Source organism: Podarcis erhardii (genome assembly GCF_964252035.2).
Source record: "Podarcis erhardii genome assembly, chromosome: 5".
Lineage (NCBI taxonomy): Eukaryota > Metazoa > Chordata > Lepidosauria > Squamata > Lacertidae > Podarcis > Podarcis erhardii.
The window spans coordinates 46,082,669-46,103,069 of NC_138509.1; the positions used below are offsets into that span (position 1 = coordinate 46,082,669).

General features: G+C 41.8%; 2 protein-coding genes across 5 annotated transcripts in view; both read right to left on the reverse strand.

Annotated features, from left to right (window-relative positions):
* Positions 1-1,238: 1,238 nt before the first annotated feature.
* Positions 1,239-8,803, reverse strand: PSTK (phosphoseryl-tRNA kinase). The gene is made up of 6 exons (XM_081863772.1): positions 8,057-8,803; positions 6,232-6,529; positions 4,065-4,263; positions 3,141-3,216; positions 2,099-2,192; positions 1,239-1,526 (listed from the first exon to the last, which is right to left on the reverse strand). Exons 1-6 carry the CDS (start codon positions 8,276-8,278, stop codon positions 1,342-1,344), a joined length of 1,074 nt encoding a protein of 357 aa, XP_081719898.1. The 5' UTR covers positions 8,279-8,803; the 3' UTR covers positions 1,239-1,341.
* Positions 8,804-10,006: 1,203 nt separating this feature from the next.
* LOC309342810 (disintegrin and metalloproteinase domain-containing protein 9-like) overlaps positions 10,007-20,401 on the reverse strand; it is a 32,596-nt gene continuing 22,201 nt past the window's right edge. For all 4 annotated transcript variants that reach the window (XM_081863664.1, XM_081863665.1, XM_081863666.1 and 1 more), the window contains exons 12-23: positions 18,761-18,882; positions 18,143-18,314; positions 16,400-16,489; positions 15,776-15,971; positions 15,548-15,653; positions 14,600-14,774; positions 13,215-13,295; positions 12,213-12,318; positions 11,800-11,932; positions 11,478-11,550; positions 11,162-11,214; positions 10,007-10,524 (exon numbers count right to left, since the gene is read on the reverse strand). In XM_081863664.1, coding sequence (XP_081719790.1) covers positions 10,431-10,524; positions 11,162-11,214; positions 11,478-11,550; positions 11,800-11,932; positions 12,213-12,318; positions 13,215-13,295; positions 14,600-14,774; positions 15,548-15,653; positions 15,776-15,971; positions 16,400-16,489; positions 18,143-18,314; positions 18,761-18,882 — 1,401 coding nt within the window. In that variant the 3' untranslated portion in view covers positions 10,007-10,430. The remainder of the gene's footprint in view (positions 10,525-11,161; positions 11,215-11,477; positions 11,551-11,799; positions 11,933-12,212; positions 12,319-13,214; positions 13,296-14,599; positions 14,775-15,547; positions 15,654-15,775; positions 15,972-16,399; positions 16,490-18,142; positions 18,315-18,760; positions 18,883-20,401) is intronic.

Consider the following 20,401-nt stretch of genomic DNA (forward strand, 5'->3'; position numbering starts at 1 on the left):
TCAACTTCCAAGGTACCACTGTACCTTTGATGGAAACAATTCACAAAATGTGGAATATATAGCCGGAAGTACTATATGCATACCCTTTATAAATAAAAATGAAACAGCAGTCTGGGAAGCACTAGATGGAACAAATATGGAAAGGCACAATTCTTTTGATTCTGATGGTCTTTAATGTACAGTATTTTATAACAGTGCTAAAGCTACACACAGAACTCAGCCAAATTGGTAAAGAAAAAGTGATTTACTGTATTTTTCGCTCCATAGGGCGCACCGGACCATAGGGAACACCGTTTTTAGGGGGGGAAATCAAGAAAAAAAATCTTACTGCCCCCCCAGCCCCAAACAGCAGCGTACAGGATGCGCGCAACCTCTCCCTGCCGGAGGGGTTGCTCGCGGCTATGTCACAAGTCAAGGCAGCCAGCGGGATGGATCCCGCTGGCTGCTCTGGCTTCCTCTTTAGCTCCATGCAACCACTCCCTCCCGGGAGAAGCTGCGCGGGGCTAAAGAAGCCATAGTCACGTACAGCCTCTCCCTGCCGGAGGGGCTGTGTGCAGCTATCCCTGAAGCCTGGAGAGCGAGAGGGGTCGTTGCGCACCGACGCCTCTCGCTCTCCAGGCTTCAGCGAAAGCAACACAAAGCCTTTGGAGAACAGAGTGCTCCCTCTGCGCTTCGGAGGCTTAGCGTTGCTATCGCTGAAGCCAAGGAGCCTGCATTCGCTCCATAGGACGCACACACATTTCCCCTCAATTTTTTGAGGGGGAAAAGTGCGCCCAATAGAGCAAAAAATACGGTATATGCGTTGTATATGCGATATAACACTGTGCCAACAGATGGCACTGTAGAGTCCTGTTTTTCTCTACAGTACTTGTTTTCCCTGTTTAAATTTACAACGCTTTTAACTGGAATGCTTCTTTAATGTGTCTAGATCCAGCCATTGTTTGCCCACTATGCCCCTTGCCCTCCAGTTGTTGGACTACAACTACCATCGTCCATTAGACCTTCAGCCATGCTAGTAGGGGCTGGTGGGACTTTGAAGTTTAACAACATCTGGGTCATATGTATAAGTCAATGATCCTGGCTGCAGACATATTTCAAATTATAGCAAAGAGTAAAATATTTCAGACTATCTCACTATCTTTCTTCTCCCTATGGATCCTGAAGCTTCTTGGTACAACTGGTATTTTTGGCAGTCAGTCCGAACAGAGAGAGTGAGGGAATTGGCCCAGTTTTTCCCCCCACTGAGACATCAGATGCCAAATCTCAGCAATATCTAGTATTCTTGCCGAACCCACATGCCACAGCGTTATATCCCCCTTCACTGAATATATAAAAATGCTACTACTTCTCACTTAAATATTTCTTAACAATGCCATCTGCCTGTTGGCTGAATAAAGAGGTTACATTTATATTCAATTGGTTATTTTTCTCATTTTCTCTGTGCCTCAAATCTTCCAAAAATTCCACTTTCAGCATATTTAGTTCATCTGCCAAGCTCTTCATCTCCTTTGGGGTAAGGTTATTATCTAGGGAAACAAAATATACAGCACATGGTGATTTACCTACTGTTATATTAAATTTATCTTAAACCAGGCAGAGGGCCTTCTCCGTAGTGGCACCCACCCTGTGGAACACCCTCCCATCAGATGTCAATTAAATAAACAACTATTTGACTTTTAGAAGACAACTGAAGGCAGCCCTGTTTAGGGAAGTTTATAATGTTTGATGCTTTATTGTGTTTTTAGTATTCTGTTGGGAGCTGCCCAGAGTGGCTGAGGAGACCCAGCCACATGGGTGGGATATAAATAATAAAATTATTATTATTTTAAAGGGGAAGGAAGATCAAAAGTTCAAGAGGTTTAAGCAAAGCCACTATTCTTTTGAAAATGAATAGAGACTTACCTCCTCAGGAGTGGGATCTCCAAAAGAGGAATCTTCAGAAATAGAGGACAACTGGCATGTATAGGGCCTTTGTGCATAAACAGTGTCTTTAAATAGTAGTCATAAACCGCTGCACATGTATGGTTTTGTTGCACTGTGCCTTTCTAATTTAAGTGCATGCAAAGCAAGTTAAGCAACCTCTTGCAAATAAGCATACCTTTAGCAGTCTTCATGGTCTGAGAGACAGCTCGCCTGACAGCCTGGTCTGCTTGATGAAGAACACTGGCTGCACAAATAGCACGATCCATTTCCTAGCCGCAATCAACCAGAAAAAATGTTTTTAGAACTGGGCTCATATCTATCTTCAAAGGGTAAAGTTGGGCATTATGAGCACATGCACTAACTGGGGTGAGCTTTGTGCACCCTCCTTGCATAAAGGGAGGAGAGTTGAAGCTTCCAACAAATTTTGCACTTTCAGACAAGTGTGAAACTACACAGAGGGAATTTCGGTACAGAGCACTCGAAGTTTGCCATAAGAACCTCTACTGAACATTCTCCACTTTTCAGAAATGCTGTGACACAAGAAAGCTTACAACCATAAGACATGTGAAGACACTTTGATTCAGTGAAATGAGGTGAAAAAAGGCAGACTTCCCTCTTGTCTGCTACAGAAGGCTAGCACTCATTTCCTTTGCCATCTATTGTTGACAATGGGACCTGATGGTTCTGGTAGTTCTCTCAGTTACAGCCACCGAGTTGTCCCATTCAGAGTAGACCAATTGAAATGAATAAAGTTAAGTTAGACATGATTATGAACTTCAGTGGGTTTACTCTGAGTTAGGACTACCATCGGGTGGGATTCATCTAATGAACCCCACTATAGGAAGCCCTGCATAATGACTTCCACTTGTGCAGTGAGCCTCCCCCTATACCCCATTGGCTGGGGGGGGTGAACCCCCAGAACTGTGTGAACCCCCAGAACTGTGTGAACCCCCAGAACTGTGTGTGACAGGGGGAACTATTCCATCTGGAAAGCTGATGTGCTTGTGCATATGGAGTGTTTCTAATGGCACAACACTAAATTCCACCAATTGTCTTTACAGCACAAACTCCTTTATGAGCAGAAAGTGAGTCTTAGATTTCCTGTGTAGGAAACATTCTCCTCCAAAGTGGACAATTCTCCACCAGTGGATTATTATCAGCAGAAGTGCCAGGCATCAAATGTCTATTTTATTACCAATGTAATAGTTCCATATTACCTTTACTTCTGTATTCTCTTCCAGGGGTTTCACTGGATTTTCCAGAGCAGTAGATAGCAAATCAAGCACTTGAAGACTGAAAAAGTCAAGAAAACAAACATGTTAAAGAAAGACTAACTATGCACATGCAATGTAAGCACTCGCCTAAGGATGGGACCCTGGCATCACAGAAGTGTCCAAGGCAAGAATTTTGCTGAGATCAATGAGGTTGGACAGCAGAGAAAAGAGTGAGCAAAGCATAAATTGGGATCTAATCTTGGATCTCAGGGTGAGCCGCAGTAGATTGGCAAGGGTTTCTTTTGTTTTCTGATTCTCTATTTTTATATATAAAATAATTTTTATTAGTTTCCGGTTAGAATAATCCAATGGCAGCCTCATTATAACATTGCCAAATTATAATACAATTACTAATCCCAACCATCCAGATGCCGAATTATATAATTTAGGTGGCCTCCCACTTGCTAGAATTGATGGTTTGGTGATTTATTTCATAGTTCTGTGTTTCAAAATTTTATTCATCTCAATTGCAATCCAGTCAAAATAACAATCCCTTATACAACTGTAACATTAACAACATCCATTCGTCACACAGGATGTTGCCTTGCATTGAGTCAGACCATTGGCCAATCTAGTTCAGCTTTTGTCTACACTGAAAGGCAGCAGTTCTCCAGAGTTTCAGACAACCTTGCCTGGAGATGCTGGGGATTGAACTAGGGACCTTCTACATGCTCAGCACGTGTACTATCACTGAGCTATGTCCCTTTCCGCAGCTAGGTGCCCTGCAACAAAGGTATTCCAAGGCAAATATCAATGAATAGAGAAGCGCTGCACAACTCCAGAGTTCTACACGCTGCTAGGCCCACAGATGTCTGTGAAGCCTCCATTTAATTCAATGTAAATAACTGCTTTCATGTGACTACATACTTATCTTCTACTGAACATTCTGTAGTCTTCAGAACGAGGCTGTTCTGCTCCCAGGCGTATTTCTCTGGATTTGGAACTTCCATTTTCTGCACCATTGCATGGATGGTTTCTTCAGGTAATGGTTGTTTTCTCCGACTGTTTCTCTCTAAACAAACATCAGCCTGACAATCTAGGAACAACTGACAGAAGCCCAGGGTATCTAGACAAATATAAAAATATTCCTGGATGATAGGAGGGTCATTTTAATCTCACCATGGTTTCTGAAAAGTGTAGGCGTAACACACACACACAGGAATTTTGCACAAAATAAGGTGGTCTTCTGTATCACCATGAAGTAAGGATGTGGGATCCTAAGTATTTCAGAGTTTAGTATTCATTATAAATAGAGCTTGCACAAGACTATATAACACAGATTCTCAAAGACCTGTTTTGGTTGCCTATTTGCCACCAAGGCCAATTGTTCAAGGTTTTGGTTCTAGTATATAAAGCCCTGAAATTGCTTAGGAGCTAGGTATCTGAAGGAACACCTCTCCTCATAAAGTCCTGCCCAGACCTGGTAATTGTTTGGGGAGGCCTGGTGACTAAAATGACTAAAAAATTCCTTTCAGAGCTTTGACTGGCACCCACTTTATCTTTATTTCAGAACCAACTGAATTTCCTCTTCTGCCAGACCTTCTGAAGTACATGTACATGTGGGAACCTGGTTGTATTAAGCAGATGGAATGGTAATAATTATTCGTAATGTTATTTTACTTTTGGTTTTCACTGGTTATTGTGTCTGATCCAAGATCACTTAGGATGCGGAGGTGAGACAGAAATGCCATAATATGTAAAAATGAAGAAGAACACTAAAAAGCATAACACAAGTAGCATAAAAATAACATCAGAGGGAACCAAACTGCTAAATAAATTAAATTAAAATGGGATTCCCTGAAAAAATGACATAGGGACCAGGCAAAACTGCCTGATGAGAGTTTTCCACAAGAGGGCACTGTAACAGAAAAGGCGGCGGCAGCGGCGGCAGCAGTAAGATGTTATTGTCCAGGTGGCTGCTATGGTGGCAGGTAATCCTCCAGGTATCCTAGCCCCAAGCCATTAGGGCTTTCTAGGTAAAAATTATCACTCTGGAAACAGACCAGAAGCCAGTGAAGTTATTCAAACACTATTGAAATGTGATCCCAACTTCTGGTACGAGTTAGCAGCCCGGCAGCTATGTTTTGAACTAACCTGCAATTTCCAAACTGCCTTCCATTGCAGTAATCTATTCCGGAAGCTACCAGAACTTGGACTGCTGTACATGTCCAGAAGCAGGGGTACCAGCCTCAGCTTGTGGAAGGCACTCTGTGCCACACAGACAAACTCTTGTTCTTCCGGTGACAAAGCTGGGGACAACGAGCACCTCAAGATGCAAACTCGATCCTTCAAGGAGATGGCAGCTACATCTAGAACTACTGAGCACCACCTTCCCACACAAACTACCCACCAACAGTACCTCAGTAATCCAGTCCAGACACCAGTTCAACGCTCATCAGAATCCGATATTAAGGAAAGAACTCCCAACTCCAAAACACCAGATGCCCTTGCAGTGATTGATCTAAATATTAAAAGGGGCGGGGGGAAGATGAAGCCCTATGGAATGATATAAAATAAATGTACCAAGAACCCAAGCTCTCATTATCCAGGACCACTTTCTGAAATTAGCTACTCAGGAACTAAGCCATTGCTATTCAGGGCCTCCAGTTTCGAAACCAGCTACCCTGTTCAGGAGGCAATAGTCCAGAAAACTATTGAAAGTTCCAGACAAATTGGCTTGCTTCTATTCTCCATGTCTCGTTCCTGGCACTGGTCATGGCAGCCAAAGCAGTTTATCTGTCTGAACCACAAAATGTATAGGATGTCAGGTGGAAGTAAACTGACATCTGCAAGGAGTACAATTCCAGCTTCACTACCAATGCAGAAATGGCCAATTCTGTATGACAAGTTGCTGCCCGGAATGCTATCATAGTTTAGGTGTTCTATGTAGCAGGAATCCCTAAGATACAACAAGAGAGCTTTGCTCTGCTCAACAAGGGTAGGAATCCCTTTTAGCCATAACATCCCAAATCATGGTTTGCACTGCTGAGTCATAAGGCTGAGCCGCTACCTTAAAATATAATATCAAACTTACACTGGCGAGCCAACTGGTACACTTCATATCTCATACTCCGATAATAAAAGTTATCATCTAAAATAAAATATATTGGTCTGAGAGGGATAAAATCTATTAAATATTGACAAGATGCAGAGTCTTCAGTTCCTGTTCTTGGATATATTAATTCTTGTTCTTTCAGATAGCAGGCAAACCTTTTCCATGTTGTTTCATTTCTGTTTGGAGGAGGAGAATAATGGCATCCTTTAATAAAATTTTGAAGGAAATGTTCAAGATACAGCAATAATTCATGACGGTATAATCTCCAGTGTGACATCTATAAAGTAAAAAGACAATTATTCATGGTTAGAGTTCAAGATATTGGATAAAAACTGGAAACATTAACAGCAACGAAGGTTTTGCTATTGGCTGCAGTGTTAAATGAACACTTGATATTTTAGATGATTTGCTATTCTTTCTTAGCATCAGTCATGCCTATAATTCTCTGCATGGCCCACCCATGCCATTTTAACCAAAACTCTTCCCTCCTTACAGGCATTGTGCTGCAAAATCCCAGTTTAATAAAATATGCTGCTACCAGTCTTCCCCAACTATTAGTATAACTACCACAAAACTGTTGTTTCTCTTGCAACAAACATGCTAACCCCTCTACAATGCATGTAAGTAGTAACTCCAGCAGGGTAACCAAGTGAAAATGAAATAGTAATAATTACAAACTATTAAGTTTTTATATACTACCACAAATCAACAACAGATCAAGTAGTACACTTATTCAATCACAGAAGGTAATTTAGCCTTTTATCTTTCTTTTTCTTTTGGTGCCTTAAAGGCCAACAGATTTATAGCACAACCCTAACCATGCCTACTCAGAAGGAAGTCCTACTGAATTCTCCCAGGTAAGAGGAGTTAGGATTGCAGTCCTATTGCAGTGTAAAATTCATGGACTTCACTGAAGCCACAGGAATGTTCAAGAAGGGCTTATTTTGCAACAAATTTGTCTTTAAGGTAATAAAAAAACTCTTGGTTGTTTCTGCAAATGAATATTAAGTAATTTCACATCTTCTAAACAGCTTGTGTTATCAACAAATGCCCATACTAAACTGACTGCTTTGCAAAATACCACCACCACCACCACTGGTTTATTTATGTATTGCCTTTCAGCCCAAAGGGCCCTGAACCAGCAACCAGCATACTGAAATACTGTAAAACAAGACATAACACTATGCTGGTTTATCAGTCTGTACAGGAGGATCAAAACAGCAAAACGTTAAGATTCAGAAAGGGAACTTTCAGCAGAAAATAATAGGAAACAAGATGCTTTTTAAAAATATGCAGGCAAGTCTTGCTTAACTTCATGTTACTAATATATATATAGATGCTTTAAAAACGAGCTCACTTTTCTTGATGCAAGTTGAAATACGCCAAACCTTCTGCTGGCAGCTGGAGCGAATCACAGCCAATTTAGAATGACAACTTTTGTCATTTATCGCTGCCATGCCACAGCAGATTACTGTAATAAAGGACAAGCCAATAGGCTCCCTCAATACCCAGATTTTTTTATTTTTATTTTACTATTTTAGCAAACTTGGTGAGCGCCTACTCAAGGCAAACCCCGCAGCTGACCCTAAAGCACCAGATCTCCTGGCTGGATTCAGCTGCGAGGCGTCAGAAGTAAAAGGATCCTTGGCAATGACAGCGGTAGGAAAATAAAGCTGGGGCGCATCCTTCTGCCCACCTGGGCTACCACTGAAAGATCCCGCAGGCAAGTGAAGACATTTCCCTGGCCAATGAGAATCGCAAGACCACATTGGCCAATAAGGAGCAGGGGGAGGAGGCTACTGACCAACGGCTGCTGCTCGCGCTGCCCCGAGCTCTCCTTTGATTGGTCGAACGCTTCCGGAGGGATGAGGTCGTCGTAAGCGAGGGGGACGCAGCGCCACCCTTTGCGCTCCCTCAGGACCCGGCTCAGGGCCTGCGCCGTCGTCGTTTTGCCCGCGGCAGGTAAACCGCAAAGCAAGCACAGCCCCAGCTGGTGGCCTCCGGCGCGCCGTAGCTCTTCCGCCATGAGGCCTCGCGCTCGTGCAGAGCGTTAAAACTCCCGTGACTGGAAGGGACCGACGGCTCACAGTTCTGCGCTTGCGCAGTTGACTCCGCGCGGTAGCACTGCGCAGGCGCGCTGGGGAAGGACTTCGGCGCAGGGAGTTCTAAAGAGACTGGGCTTCCTCCTACTTCCGCGCACCGGACTTCCGGGTTGCTTTCGACGCTGGGCTCTAGAGGGGCAAAAGCGGCCGTTGCACGTAGGAGACAAGCGGGGAGCCCCGGCACCCCTTTGTCGCTTGCAGTGATTGGGCAGCAGTTTAGGGTGGCCACATGCAATAGAGGACAAGGCAAGTTGGTTCTGATTGTTGGTTGCGCTGTAAGTTGCTTTTAATGAAAACTGCCAAACGGTATTGATAGAGCAGGCATATCGATCTATTGTATGAAAATAAATTACATTTCTAATGATTTTTCAAAGAGTTATTGTTTTTAAATATTACCAACTTGCAATAAAAAAAACCACACGTGCAAATTAAATAGCAAAGTATTTTATTTCTTACAAAATAGTTCACGGAGATTGCCATTGGAATACAACTGTGTAAAGTATTTAATAGCGATTTGTGCAAAATTGCATATAAAATGGTTATAGGTATTAGAAAAAGTAGTAGTTGAAAAGTATTGTTAGAAGTTTGATTTTTGTTGGCATTTTCGAACCTGTAAGCAAACCTTACAGCCCACATTCTCAGAAAAATAAGCTGAACTGTGGGGGTTAAAACCCCATGTTGGGCAAAAGATTCCTGCATTACAGGGGGTGGAATAGATGATCCTTATAGTCCCTTCCAACTCTATGATTTGGCAGACATCTTCATTAAAGTGTTTTAAATGTCTGCTAAAACTTTCAGCAAGCCTATCTGGGCATATAATTTCATTGCGTATTACTCATTTTTAAATGCTACTGCTTTTATCTATTGCTAATTATTTTATTGCTTTATATACACCACTTAGATTTTTTTTTTTTTTGAGCCAGCAAAATCTTATATTCAAATAAATACCCGTACAAATAATTTACTGTTTCTAACAATATAGCATTCACAGCAATCGGATTGTACATTCATTCACTTCCAAAACAAAAACACTGTGGAATGGGTGTGATTAGGTATGATTTTGACAGTGTGAGCTGTTGCTACAATATTGTAACCAAGATCTAAATTCCTATATATTAAAATTAAATAAGGAGGATGCATAATTATGCCCCCTGCCACAGGTTTGGAATATAGAAATGGAAGACTAGACCGTTAATTTAGGAGTACTTTGCCTACTTTAGTGCAAAAAGGCATATTGAAAAATATCCATTTACAGTATTTTGGAACTTAACAACTGTGAACTTGGGCAATACCAGTTGAGGACAAACAACTGGAGTCAGCCCCTATTCTCAAACAAATTAATGTCCACTTTGCCAACCATGTAATTAGCACTCAGGGTCTGTAAAATCCTGCCCCTGACCCAATTTTCAGTATCAGTTCTATCTCCATGCACTTCCTTTGGTTCTGCACCCACAGTTCCATGCATATGCCGCCCCCTTAGTGAATTGGGGGCAAATTACTCAGAAAGTGTTTTTCCCCCCTTCATTGTTTTTCATTCACAGTTTGTTTTATGTTTAAAGCAGCTGAATTTTAAGGAACAATTATTCACAGAAAAGCTGTGGGCAAAGCTAGATGCAGCATCTAGAACTCGTGTCATGTTTTAAATATATATTGTATTTTAGTGTATTGTAATAGAGTAATACCATAACATACAATAGAAGAAGCAATAAAAATACAATTTAAAAATCATACAGCATCTAGCACAGCACATTACCATCGTTACAACAGGCAAAAAAATAATCATTCAATGGGCCATCAGTACCCTCAGCAATTTTCAAGTGGTCTTCAGAAAAAAAATGTTGGGAATCACTGATCTAATGATTAAGGCAGCCTTAGTCTATCTAGAGATTCAGGGAAAAAAATTCCCATATTCTTTTGTTACCGTTTCAACAGTTTTTTTAGAAATTAAAATGAGGTCTTCACTTGTATATCGATAAAAAATAATACTTTCAAAAATATGTAACAGGTTTAGCACTGGCACATTTCTGCTACCCTCTCATATGTTTAATGTGTCCATCTAACCCTCTTGAGAATTTCTCAGGATGGAGTTGCGTAAACAGGTCTGGGTGGGATTGGTGGTCGTAAAGGAGGTCTTGATGGACGTGGCCCAAGGTTTGCTTGTATGGGTGGCCTAAAGGAGATAAAATGCAGTATTAGTAGTGTGTATTTGGTGGCATATTTCAGAGGCTGGTCAATAGAGATTCTAGAAACATAATGAATACTTCTACCTCCCTCCCTCCTTACTTACTTATTTATCTTATTTTACTTACTTATTTTATCCCTCCTTACTTACTTACTTATTTACTCTGTATGAATGACAGCTACTCTGCCAGAGTTCTACCCCTTTATGCCATGGGTAGCCAACAAGGTACCCTTGTTTTGACCACAACTCCCATCAGCCCCAGCCAGCATAGCCAGTGCTTAGGGATGAAGGGAACTGTACTCCAATAACATTCTGGAACGAACCACGGTTGGTTACCACCTCTTGCACATCAACTGCGCACTCTTTGCACAAGTGAAGCCACAGGTAAATAGAGGTGAACAGGAGAAATGTTTATGGGCAAAATACTGCTGAAGCCCTTGCTGATATTCCCACCAGGGAACCGGGATTAAAGGAACCTTTCCCTGGATATTGGCTCTCTGAGAAGGGATTCAGTAGGCAGTTCAAATGTTGCTGAATCTCCAGTATTTGCTGAGTTTAAATGTTTGCCCCGATTGTAGGCACAGATGCCTGTAAAATTATGCTGAAAAGATTTAAAAGTGCAAACCTTGGAGCAGGAAAGTGTGATATCGTAAAGATTCCAGAATTTGACGTTGTAGGCTGCAGAGGGAAAAGAAATGTATAGTAAGGAGAATTCATGGTTCTTACCACAGCAGTGAAGCTTACTGCATCTTTTCATTCTAGCAAAATGCCATGCACGGTTTTAATGTAACTGATCTAACCTTCTGCAGAATTGCATTTCTGAATGGAAAATCATTGTCAAATTCACAGCGCCTGTGGAGAGCCGAAACAGTAGCCCAAACTTCATTCATCAGCAGTAACTTCAAAGAGGACATTGCAATGAAAAAAATAAATATTCTTACCCGCCTATTATTTACTGGTGGCTTTGGTCCACCTGGAGTGCTGCTTTGTCTTGCTTGCCGTGCATTTTCAGCCCTTAAAACATAACGTAAACAGGTAGGTTAAAATAATACATGTCTTTCTCCATTAAATATTCAGTTTGGTTCTGGTACACACCATCTTCTGGGAGAAGGCAATCTGAAGCCCTGGGACCACAACTGATTTTCATTATTTTAGATACAGTATTTTGCTGCTGTTCACTGTTTTAACACTGCCTGACTTAACCTTGTCACAGATGCGGCACACATTTCTGGTTTTTAAAAACCGATCTTATTCTTTTCATACCTTTGGCGTCTTCTCCGTCCTCTGAAAATACGTCTTTTAATTGCATCCCTCTTGACAATTGCAACCGCTACTATAATTAGCAGGGGCAACACAAGCAGAAAAAACACCAGCAGGCCGTCACGAAGTGATGTATCTAAAGGAGAAAAGGCAATGAAAATTACTTGTTTTGCTTTTAATTTAGGATTAATGTCATGGTGCAGCAGAAGAGAAGGTTAGGCATCTAGCACCACCTTCTTCATACCCAGCCTAATCCCTATGGCTCAGGGATTCCAAAATTTAGGTCTCCAGCTGTTTTTGGACTACAACTCCCATAATCCCTAGTTAGCAGGACCAATGGTCAGGGATGGTGGGAATTGTAATCCAAAACAGCTGGAGGGCCGAGTTTGGGAAATCCTGCTCTAGCTCATTCTTACCTATGTGAGTTGGGCCACTGTCTATGCTACCACCGTATCCAGATTTGTCACAATAAGGAGGTGCCCATCCAGGATCACAGTGACAATTGCCTTTGTTGTTACATACCTACAGGAAAGAAGGACCAAAAAAGAGGTGAAGAATTAGGCTGGGGATGGTGAAGCTGTTGGCCATTGGTCAGGGATGATGGGAGCAGAAGTCTAGGAACAAACAGAGGGTTCTCCACCCCTGCATTAGGCACCATTATGTTCCGACTTCCTTGAGGAAATGCTACGATGAACAGCTTTCCTTGACTTCGGAAGTAAAAAAGCAATGAGTACAACCAGAGCAAACGACAGATACGTATGCTATGGAATAAAGAACATGGGCCTGATTTAGTGATATGCCATTTCTAAATATGTTCCATGATGCTAACATTGTCTGGCTCCAGATTGTGTCTGCTGAAACCAGCAGCATGCATGATAGTTCCCACGTACAAGACAGGTGGGCTACCAAATATTTTAATAGTTCTTAAATGTTTCTAATTGTTGCTGCTAATCATTTTAATATTTCTTGTAAGCTGCTTAGAGATTTTGCTACAATCAAGTTGTATATAAATTTTGTTAAATAAAAAACAAACTATTTTTCTTATTTTATTAAATTTATATCGCACCTTTTCTCCCAAAGGAGCTCAGGGTGGCATGTTTGGTGCTACTGTGCAAATATATGGGAACGGAGCTTACCACCAAAACAGGTTCAGAATTACGATTCTGTATAGTGGGTGAATCCTGATTTTGAAACCGGTCTGAAAGCCATATTAAAAGGGCTTCACAAAATTGATGGCATGGTGCAGGAAATAGCTATTCAAACCACATGCTGCCCACTCCTTTACAGCAATTGTTTCTGGTGGCAATAAAGACTGCAAGCAAATCTTCTCAATAGCTGAACTGCTTTTATAGCCAGAATATTGGAATATTTTTTCTGCTCTACCACTGGAATAATAGGATCATCATTTTCTTACTTACTGCACGGTCATTGCATGTTTTCTTTACATCACAATTGTAGCCAAGCAGGCTTGCATTGACACACTTGAAATCAACACAGGCCTGAAAAAAGAAAAAGGAACGCAAGCTTTAAAGTTGGAAAGTATGTCTTTAAAAATACCAAAGTATAATGCAGAAACAACGGGCAGGCTCAGATTTCACGCTAAATCGTAAGTTTGGATGTAACACTAAACCATAGCTTAGAATTACCTGCCTGAACCACAATAAGCCTTGGGCTCACACCATCCCTCCTTCCCCTGAAAAACTTTTGCAACCAAGGAAAGGAGGGCAAAAGATTTCACATTCAACTATTTATTTATTTGCTGCATTTTATCCCACCTCTTTACTCTTCAAGGACCTCAAGGTGGTATACATGCATCTTTCTCTCCTCATTTAATCCCCACAGCAACCCTGTGAGGTAGGTTAAGCTGAGAGGCAACAACTGGACCAAGGTCCCCCTGCGAGCTTCATAGCTGAACGGGGATTTGAACCCTTGTCTCCCAGGTCTTGGTCCAGCACCGTAACCACTGCGCCACACCTTTGTGTCGGAATGTGAGGAACTCTGGATACTTTAAACTCTAGTTAGTTCAAGCAAGCTGGAATCACATCACGGTTTATGATTCTGATTTGCTTGGGTAGCTAGTGTTTTAACTAACCAGAGTTTGGGCACAGTGGGGAACTCTAGTAAGTTTAAAAATGGAAGTGGATGCTTCAAATCTCATCCTCTGGTGTGTGCTAGAGAGGGAAGGAGGCTGGGTGCCAGCATGAGGCTTGCTGCGGCCTGTGCATACAACACTTTAACAATGGCTTCAAATTACAGTGGTACCTCGGGTTAAGAACTTAATTCGTTCTGGAGGTCCATTCTTAACCTGACACCGTTCTTAACCTGAGGTACCACTTTAGCTAATGGGGCCTCCTGCTGCTGCCACACCACCGATGCACAATTTCTGTTCTCATCCTGAAGCAAAGTTCTTAACCTGAGGTACTATTTCTGGGTTAGCAGAGTCTGTAACCTGAAGCGTATGTAACCCGAGGTACCACTGTACATCTGAAACTTGAAGCACACAATTAAGGAACCAGGTTTCTGTGGATGGTTTATTATAAGGTTTCCATGAGATACAAATCGGCTTTTTGTTCCCAGGCATGGCATCTGTGCCTTCACTTGCTACCTGCCATATAGCTTTAGAATAGCTGCAACTGTGGAATGGCTGCTTGTCAGGAGATGGGGTTAGAAAAAAATGGTTGGCCATACAAACAATACAAAAAGGCAGTTTTGGAAATACAGACATAACTCGGACTGTAATTGAATCCTGTTTGCAGCTATATCATTGAGCAGGGAGTTGGTGATGTGAAGGACACTCTCTTACCTTCCCTTCTGCACAAGCTGTGCCTCTGTTAACCAAAGCTGGATCGGGAACATCTGATCCCAGAGCAAAATCAGTAGTCACACACCTAACGCCATTTTGAATCTGGCTGTATATCTGGGATGGAAGATTCTGTTGACTGACAGATGTGCAGTGAATTTTGCCACATAGGCTATTGCTGCAATAAAAATGAAATACAAAAATTAAGAAAGTAGGGAACACCAGAGTAAATATCAAAATATCCCCCATCTTTTAATGTTTATACAAGCATACATCTGTTTGCTCCAGTTTTTAAAATGCCACCAATCACATGTTTGTACAAACTAGATGATCCATATTAGCAGTTTAGCAGCGTAAAGTCTGGACCGCATGTATCAGCTTCAGAGCAGCTATCCTGCATGGTTTATGAAGCTGTGGGAAAGCGCTGCGGCCATGTGTTTCTCCTTCCCATTGTGTGCCAGCTGCTCTAAGATTCAGTCCTGCATTAATCCAGAGTTCCCTGTTATATCCAAACTGGGGGACTCTGGCTTAATATCATTTAACTAATGAGGATAATAAACCAGGATTGTATTCCGATTTGTTAACCAGCATTAAGTTGGGGTCCCCTGCTTTAAACATAATGGCTCGATGCCAACTAGAATCTGTGTCAAAACCAATGCATGATGGTAAATGGAGAAGTGTGAGAGATGAGCATCAGTGGTGAACTTTGGGCCCTGTGTGATGCTAAAATTTGGCACCCCTGCCTCTTGCACTCCATTCTAAAAGCATTATTTTGTCACCCTCTGCAGCGTGGCACCCAGTGTGATTGCACCAGTCAAACCACCTCAAACCGCCTCTGGTGCTTGGCTACAGTTTCATAAACCATGGTTTACGAAACCATTACCTATCCTCCATCAGGGTTTCAGCTTCCATGAAGCAACAGAGTATAAATATGACTTCCTGAGTACTTACGCTTGAGAACATTTAACAAACTCTCCTTTTGACATTCCACAGTTGCCAAGCCTGTCTCCATTACTATTGGCTGTTTCAAAACAAGCATTTGGCCCTTTCTTTGCTCCTATAAAAACAACAGAACCGTATTTGTCAAAAAATAGTCCGTTTTCTTAATGTGTAACATAGCTGTTTCTGCTAACTTAATATCAGTTGTGTTACACGGGCTATAAACCATTTAAAACCTACCCTTTCCAAAGAGGGATTCACACTGAGAATCATAATTCTGACAAATTCCAGCATAGCAATAGTCTTTCATATTGTTGCATGGGTAGCCATCCATGATATACACATCATCTGGGCAGTTGGGATATGTTCCATTGCAATACTCAGGGAGATCACAGGCATTCATTTTTGGCCTGCACTGCACTCCTGCAACCTTGAACTAGAAAACAGAATTTTATTTATTTTGTTTGCTTGGTAACCATAACAAAAATGCTATAACAATACGTGGAACAGGAGAAAGAGGAGTAAAAATGCCTGTGACAGAAGCTTGTAAAAAGGGAGAAGAGGCAGGAACAATTCCTAGTGCTCAGCTTCAATAAAAGGGTAAGTTGATAGGGTTGCTAGCTATACTGAAGGAAATATGGCAGAAGGTGCGGTTGTTCCAACCATGGCAAAAAAAGGCAAGAAGCAGGGCCAGCCCAGTAAATTTTGCTGCCCGAGGGGAAGAAAAAGATAGAGCTCTCCGAACACTTCCCACCCCCAATTCCATGTTCTGAAACCAGGGATGTTGGCGAATTCTGCAAGAAATGCAAGCAGAAATTGCATAGCATTGTGCTTCACATGTACAGAAAGGGCAATCTAGCTTACTTGACACTTCTCACAGCACAATCCTTCAGCACACTCTGATCCAGCTTTCAGCTTGCATGTAGCAGCATCACAACAAGGGTTGGTGCACTCCTGTTAAGAAAAAAGACTTCAGTTGGACACTTGAGTGCTAAATTGTCAAAAGCAACTGAATCCCTCCTTAGAGAGTCCCCTTCAACTGGGGGGGGGCACACGTGTCTTCTGTTCTTTTTAGAGGCTTTGATTTGGAGGGCTGCAATTCTAACCCCCCATTTTTCAGGTAGAAAGCCCCATTCATTCACTAGGACTTGCCTCTGGGTAGATCTGGTCAGAATCACACTATGCGTGTTTTAGTTTATTGCTTGGGAGGGTGGGCAGAGAAGAGAATTTGGCTGGGCATTCCTCCCCACCAGTTTCCATTGCAGTGAACCAGTGCTCTGTAGGAATCTTTTATCTTTGCTCCAGGGGCTTAGAAAGGGAACGAGGGGTGTGTGGATGTGAAGAGAGGGTGGTTTTTTCTTGTACAGCTCTCTTTGTCTCAGGGCGCCTCTACCCCTTACACAGAACAAGGCAGAAGATGACTGAGGCACTGAAATTAAGGACTGTGACACTAAAGATTTCCGGGGTGGAGGATGCATGTCATAATTTGGATGCTAACTAAAGCTGTGTGCATCAAGTAAACTAGCCCAGTAGGTGGAGGGGAAAAACCTGTTGCCCTGCTGTACTAGTCAACTAATTCAAGGGACACAGTTTGACTTTTAAGAACATCCTGAGTGGAGTCTGTATAGCACAATCCACATTTATTCAGGCTATTTACTGCCCGATGTGTGGAGCTGCTATTGACGTTGTGTCATCAGAGTAGACAGCAGGGCCAGCTTACTTCCAGCTGTGGTGACACAAATTGACATCTAAAGGGTGTTTGTTGAAAGCTGAGAACATTGCCACTAGCAATATATCACAGCTTCTATAGCCTACACATAGTAGAAGTATTTAAAATGAGAGTCATCATAGTGATTTGTAGTTAAAAGTGGAAGTTGGCAAATGTGTCCTCCTTTTTGCTCTCCAAAATATGGCAACCCTAATTTATCTCCATCTAGATAAGGGAGGTGTAGAAACCCTATTCCCTCCTAAAGAAACGTTACACCCATTGTTTCCCTGAAAACACATATATTCTTCAGCAACTCTTTATACATGCAAATGGTTGGTGCTTACAGGACCAGCTATGGCCGGTCAACTGAATAAATAAACTAGTTTGACAAATTTAGCAGTTTCCTCTAATACAAACTACAGTACTGATGATACAAGATTAAAGTCTCAGTTGATACCTATGAGCATCATCTGCACCACCCCCACCCCATTCAGTGTTATAAATGGCAGTAAAAGTTCCCGTTTCGTGATCCCTTCCTTCTTGACGTGATTATTAAGTATTTACCTTTTGTTACACATGGAGTTCTCCTTGTTCTCATAACCCTTTCCTCTATCCATGCCTAACAGAGCAAGTGTGAGGGAGAAAGGAGACAGAAATGGTGCACATTGCCTAGAGCAGTGGTAACCTCCACATCTGTCAGGGTGACAGGGTGGTCAAACAAGATACAAAACCTCCTCTTCCCCTGCCCTGTTCTTTGACTCAGTCTGGAGTAGCACTGGACAAAAAAAATTCACTAACTCGCTGTTGCACTACACCAAACACAGGGTGCGGGTAGTGGGAGGAACAAATTAATGCACCGAATGCTATATCTAAATAATATTAATTCAAGAAACACCTACTTCTGGTGTGCCACAATCACATTCTTCATTTTTATCCACAATGTTGTTGCCGCAGGCGGGCTCTGTATAAATATCACTTGGCTTGGGAGGATTTCGAAGACAGGTTCCTCTGCCTCTCAAGATGAGGTCCTCAAAATCATTGGCACTGCAGCTGCTGAAGTTCTTGGACCCACTAGAAAGCACAAAATTGCCTGTGTTTTGCATATCTATTTGTCCAGACTATGAAGTAGTGCATTTTATCTCTAGAAATCATCGTCTTATCAATGCCATCTACTTCCCATTTTAAGGAATGAAAACTGCGCTTTTTGCAAAAGAAGGAAAGGAACAGAGCTGAGCCACCCATAAGGCCCACCCGAGAAGAGGGATTGACTGTTAAATCACTCTGAAAATCGTAGCTCTGTGAAGGGAATAGAAGTCTCAGCAAATCACAGCTCCCTGGATTCTTTGAGGGGAAGACATGACTGTTTAAAGTGGTTTGGTACTGCTTTAGGTGTATAGCGCAGATGTGGCCTTTGATGGATCTTAAGCACCAACAGAAGATTGGCAGATAGACCCCCGATCTACAGATTAAAAATAAATAATACAAGTTGCTATAATAAAACAAATAAGAGCTCTTACTTATCTGAACTGTGCATAATGTATTGACCTGGACATCTTCCGTCATCATGATTCATACCCAAATTGTGTCCTAGCTCATGTGCAACAACTGTAGCGTGAGCTATCACAGCGTCATGGTTAAACTGGCAAAGAGATCGACAGTGTTAGCATTATGTGAAGTGATAGAACCTCTGGAGCAACAGTTCCTCCTTGCCTATATGAACAGGGGGGAAACCATACACAGATACCTCATTTCTCTATTCTCTCTTCCCATGCTCTCCTTCTGACATTAAAATTTAGACTGACAATTCCCTAGGGATCTATCTACTACCAGGAGCAACACTTCTGGTTAATCAAGAAAATCCCCTAGCTGGAAGTTATTTCAGGATCTTGAGAGAACATGGTTTATATCATATACCATATCATGTTTATTTACTTAAAAAGCATTTCTAAACTGCTTAATATTTCAAAGGCTTCCAAACAATGTATACTATTACATAGTAAATTTTGCATCCCATTACTGTTTTACAGATTAGCAGCCCATTTCCCCACAATCCACCATAGTAAAGGCAGGAAAGTTCTCTTTTCTTCACTCCATTTGCTTAAAGAGAACAAGGAAATATGAATACACATCTATGGTTGTATTCAGCCTAGCTCTATGGAGAATGTTCCACCTGTGCAAGTATTTTTCCTTGTGCAAGGGAATGTTTGCACTGTCTCCTGCCCACTAAATCTGTTCTGGGGTTTTCTTTAACCCTCTGGAGCAGAAATGGGGATGGCATGGGGTCATGCAGAGGGAGACTGTATGAAATCCCCTTGTGCTAGTGCTAATGTTTAGTTAAATAACACCCATAGCCACAATCATATGAGAGACTTAGCAGAGTAGTACAGGGAGAGCCAACTCAAGATATGTTGCTGTCTAGGCAAAAATCAATTATCTGCCCCCTCCCCTACTGTATCCTGTTCCATGGGGATGGGGAGTGGTCGATTCTATTTAACACATCATGAATAGTTCAAACAGAGCATTATAAAAAGAATACTATAGTAAACGTCTGCCCTATAATTATTACTCATATTATAGAAGTCTATGTTCTACAATCTTTTATCAACTCATAATTAAATGCATAGTGTTCTACTTCAAGTTAGGATTTGTCCAGCTCATGTTGATTGGCCCTCAGTGATACCAGCAAGCATGGAATCTAGCATCTAGTACTTTCTGCAACACTCTTAGCTTCCATTTTTAACACTGTCATTTTTATTTTATTTTAAAGCACAGCTCTTAAGCATTGATTCTATAGACACTTATTGGCAGCAAGTCCCGTTGAACTCAATGGAGTTTGTTTCCAAGTAGAGATGTTGAGAACTGCACTGTGCAATCCATGGAATATGCTTCAAAAGTATAATCATGCCTTATAAAATCACAGAAACCTGTACAAGAGGTTGGATTGATTTTAAAAATAAGAAAACATATAGAAGAAGAGTTTGGATTTGATATCCCGCCTTTCATTCCCTTTAAGGAATCTCAAAGCGGCTAACATTCTCCTTTCCCTTCCTCCCCCACAACAAACACTCTGTGAGGTGAGTGGGGCTGAGAGACTTCAAAGAAGTGTGACTAGCCCAAGGTCACCCAGCAGCTGCATGTGGAGGAGCGGAGACGTGAAC

Bases quoted from the DNA above. Each gene is read 5' to 3' on its own strand.
- PSTK (XM_081863772.1), bottom strand. From the start codon at position 8,278: ATGGCGGAAGAGCTACGGCGCGCCGGAGGCCACCAGCTGGGGCTGTGC. The intron at 6,530-8,056 runs GTCAGTAGCCTC...TTTACTTTATAG, and splicing joins AGCGCGAGCAGCAGCCGTTG to ATGTCACACTGGAGATTATA. The intron at 1,527-2,098 runs GTATGCTTATTT...TTGTTTCCCTAG, and splicing joins GACCATGAAGACTGCTAAAG to ATAATAACCTTACCCCAAAG.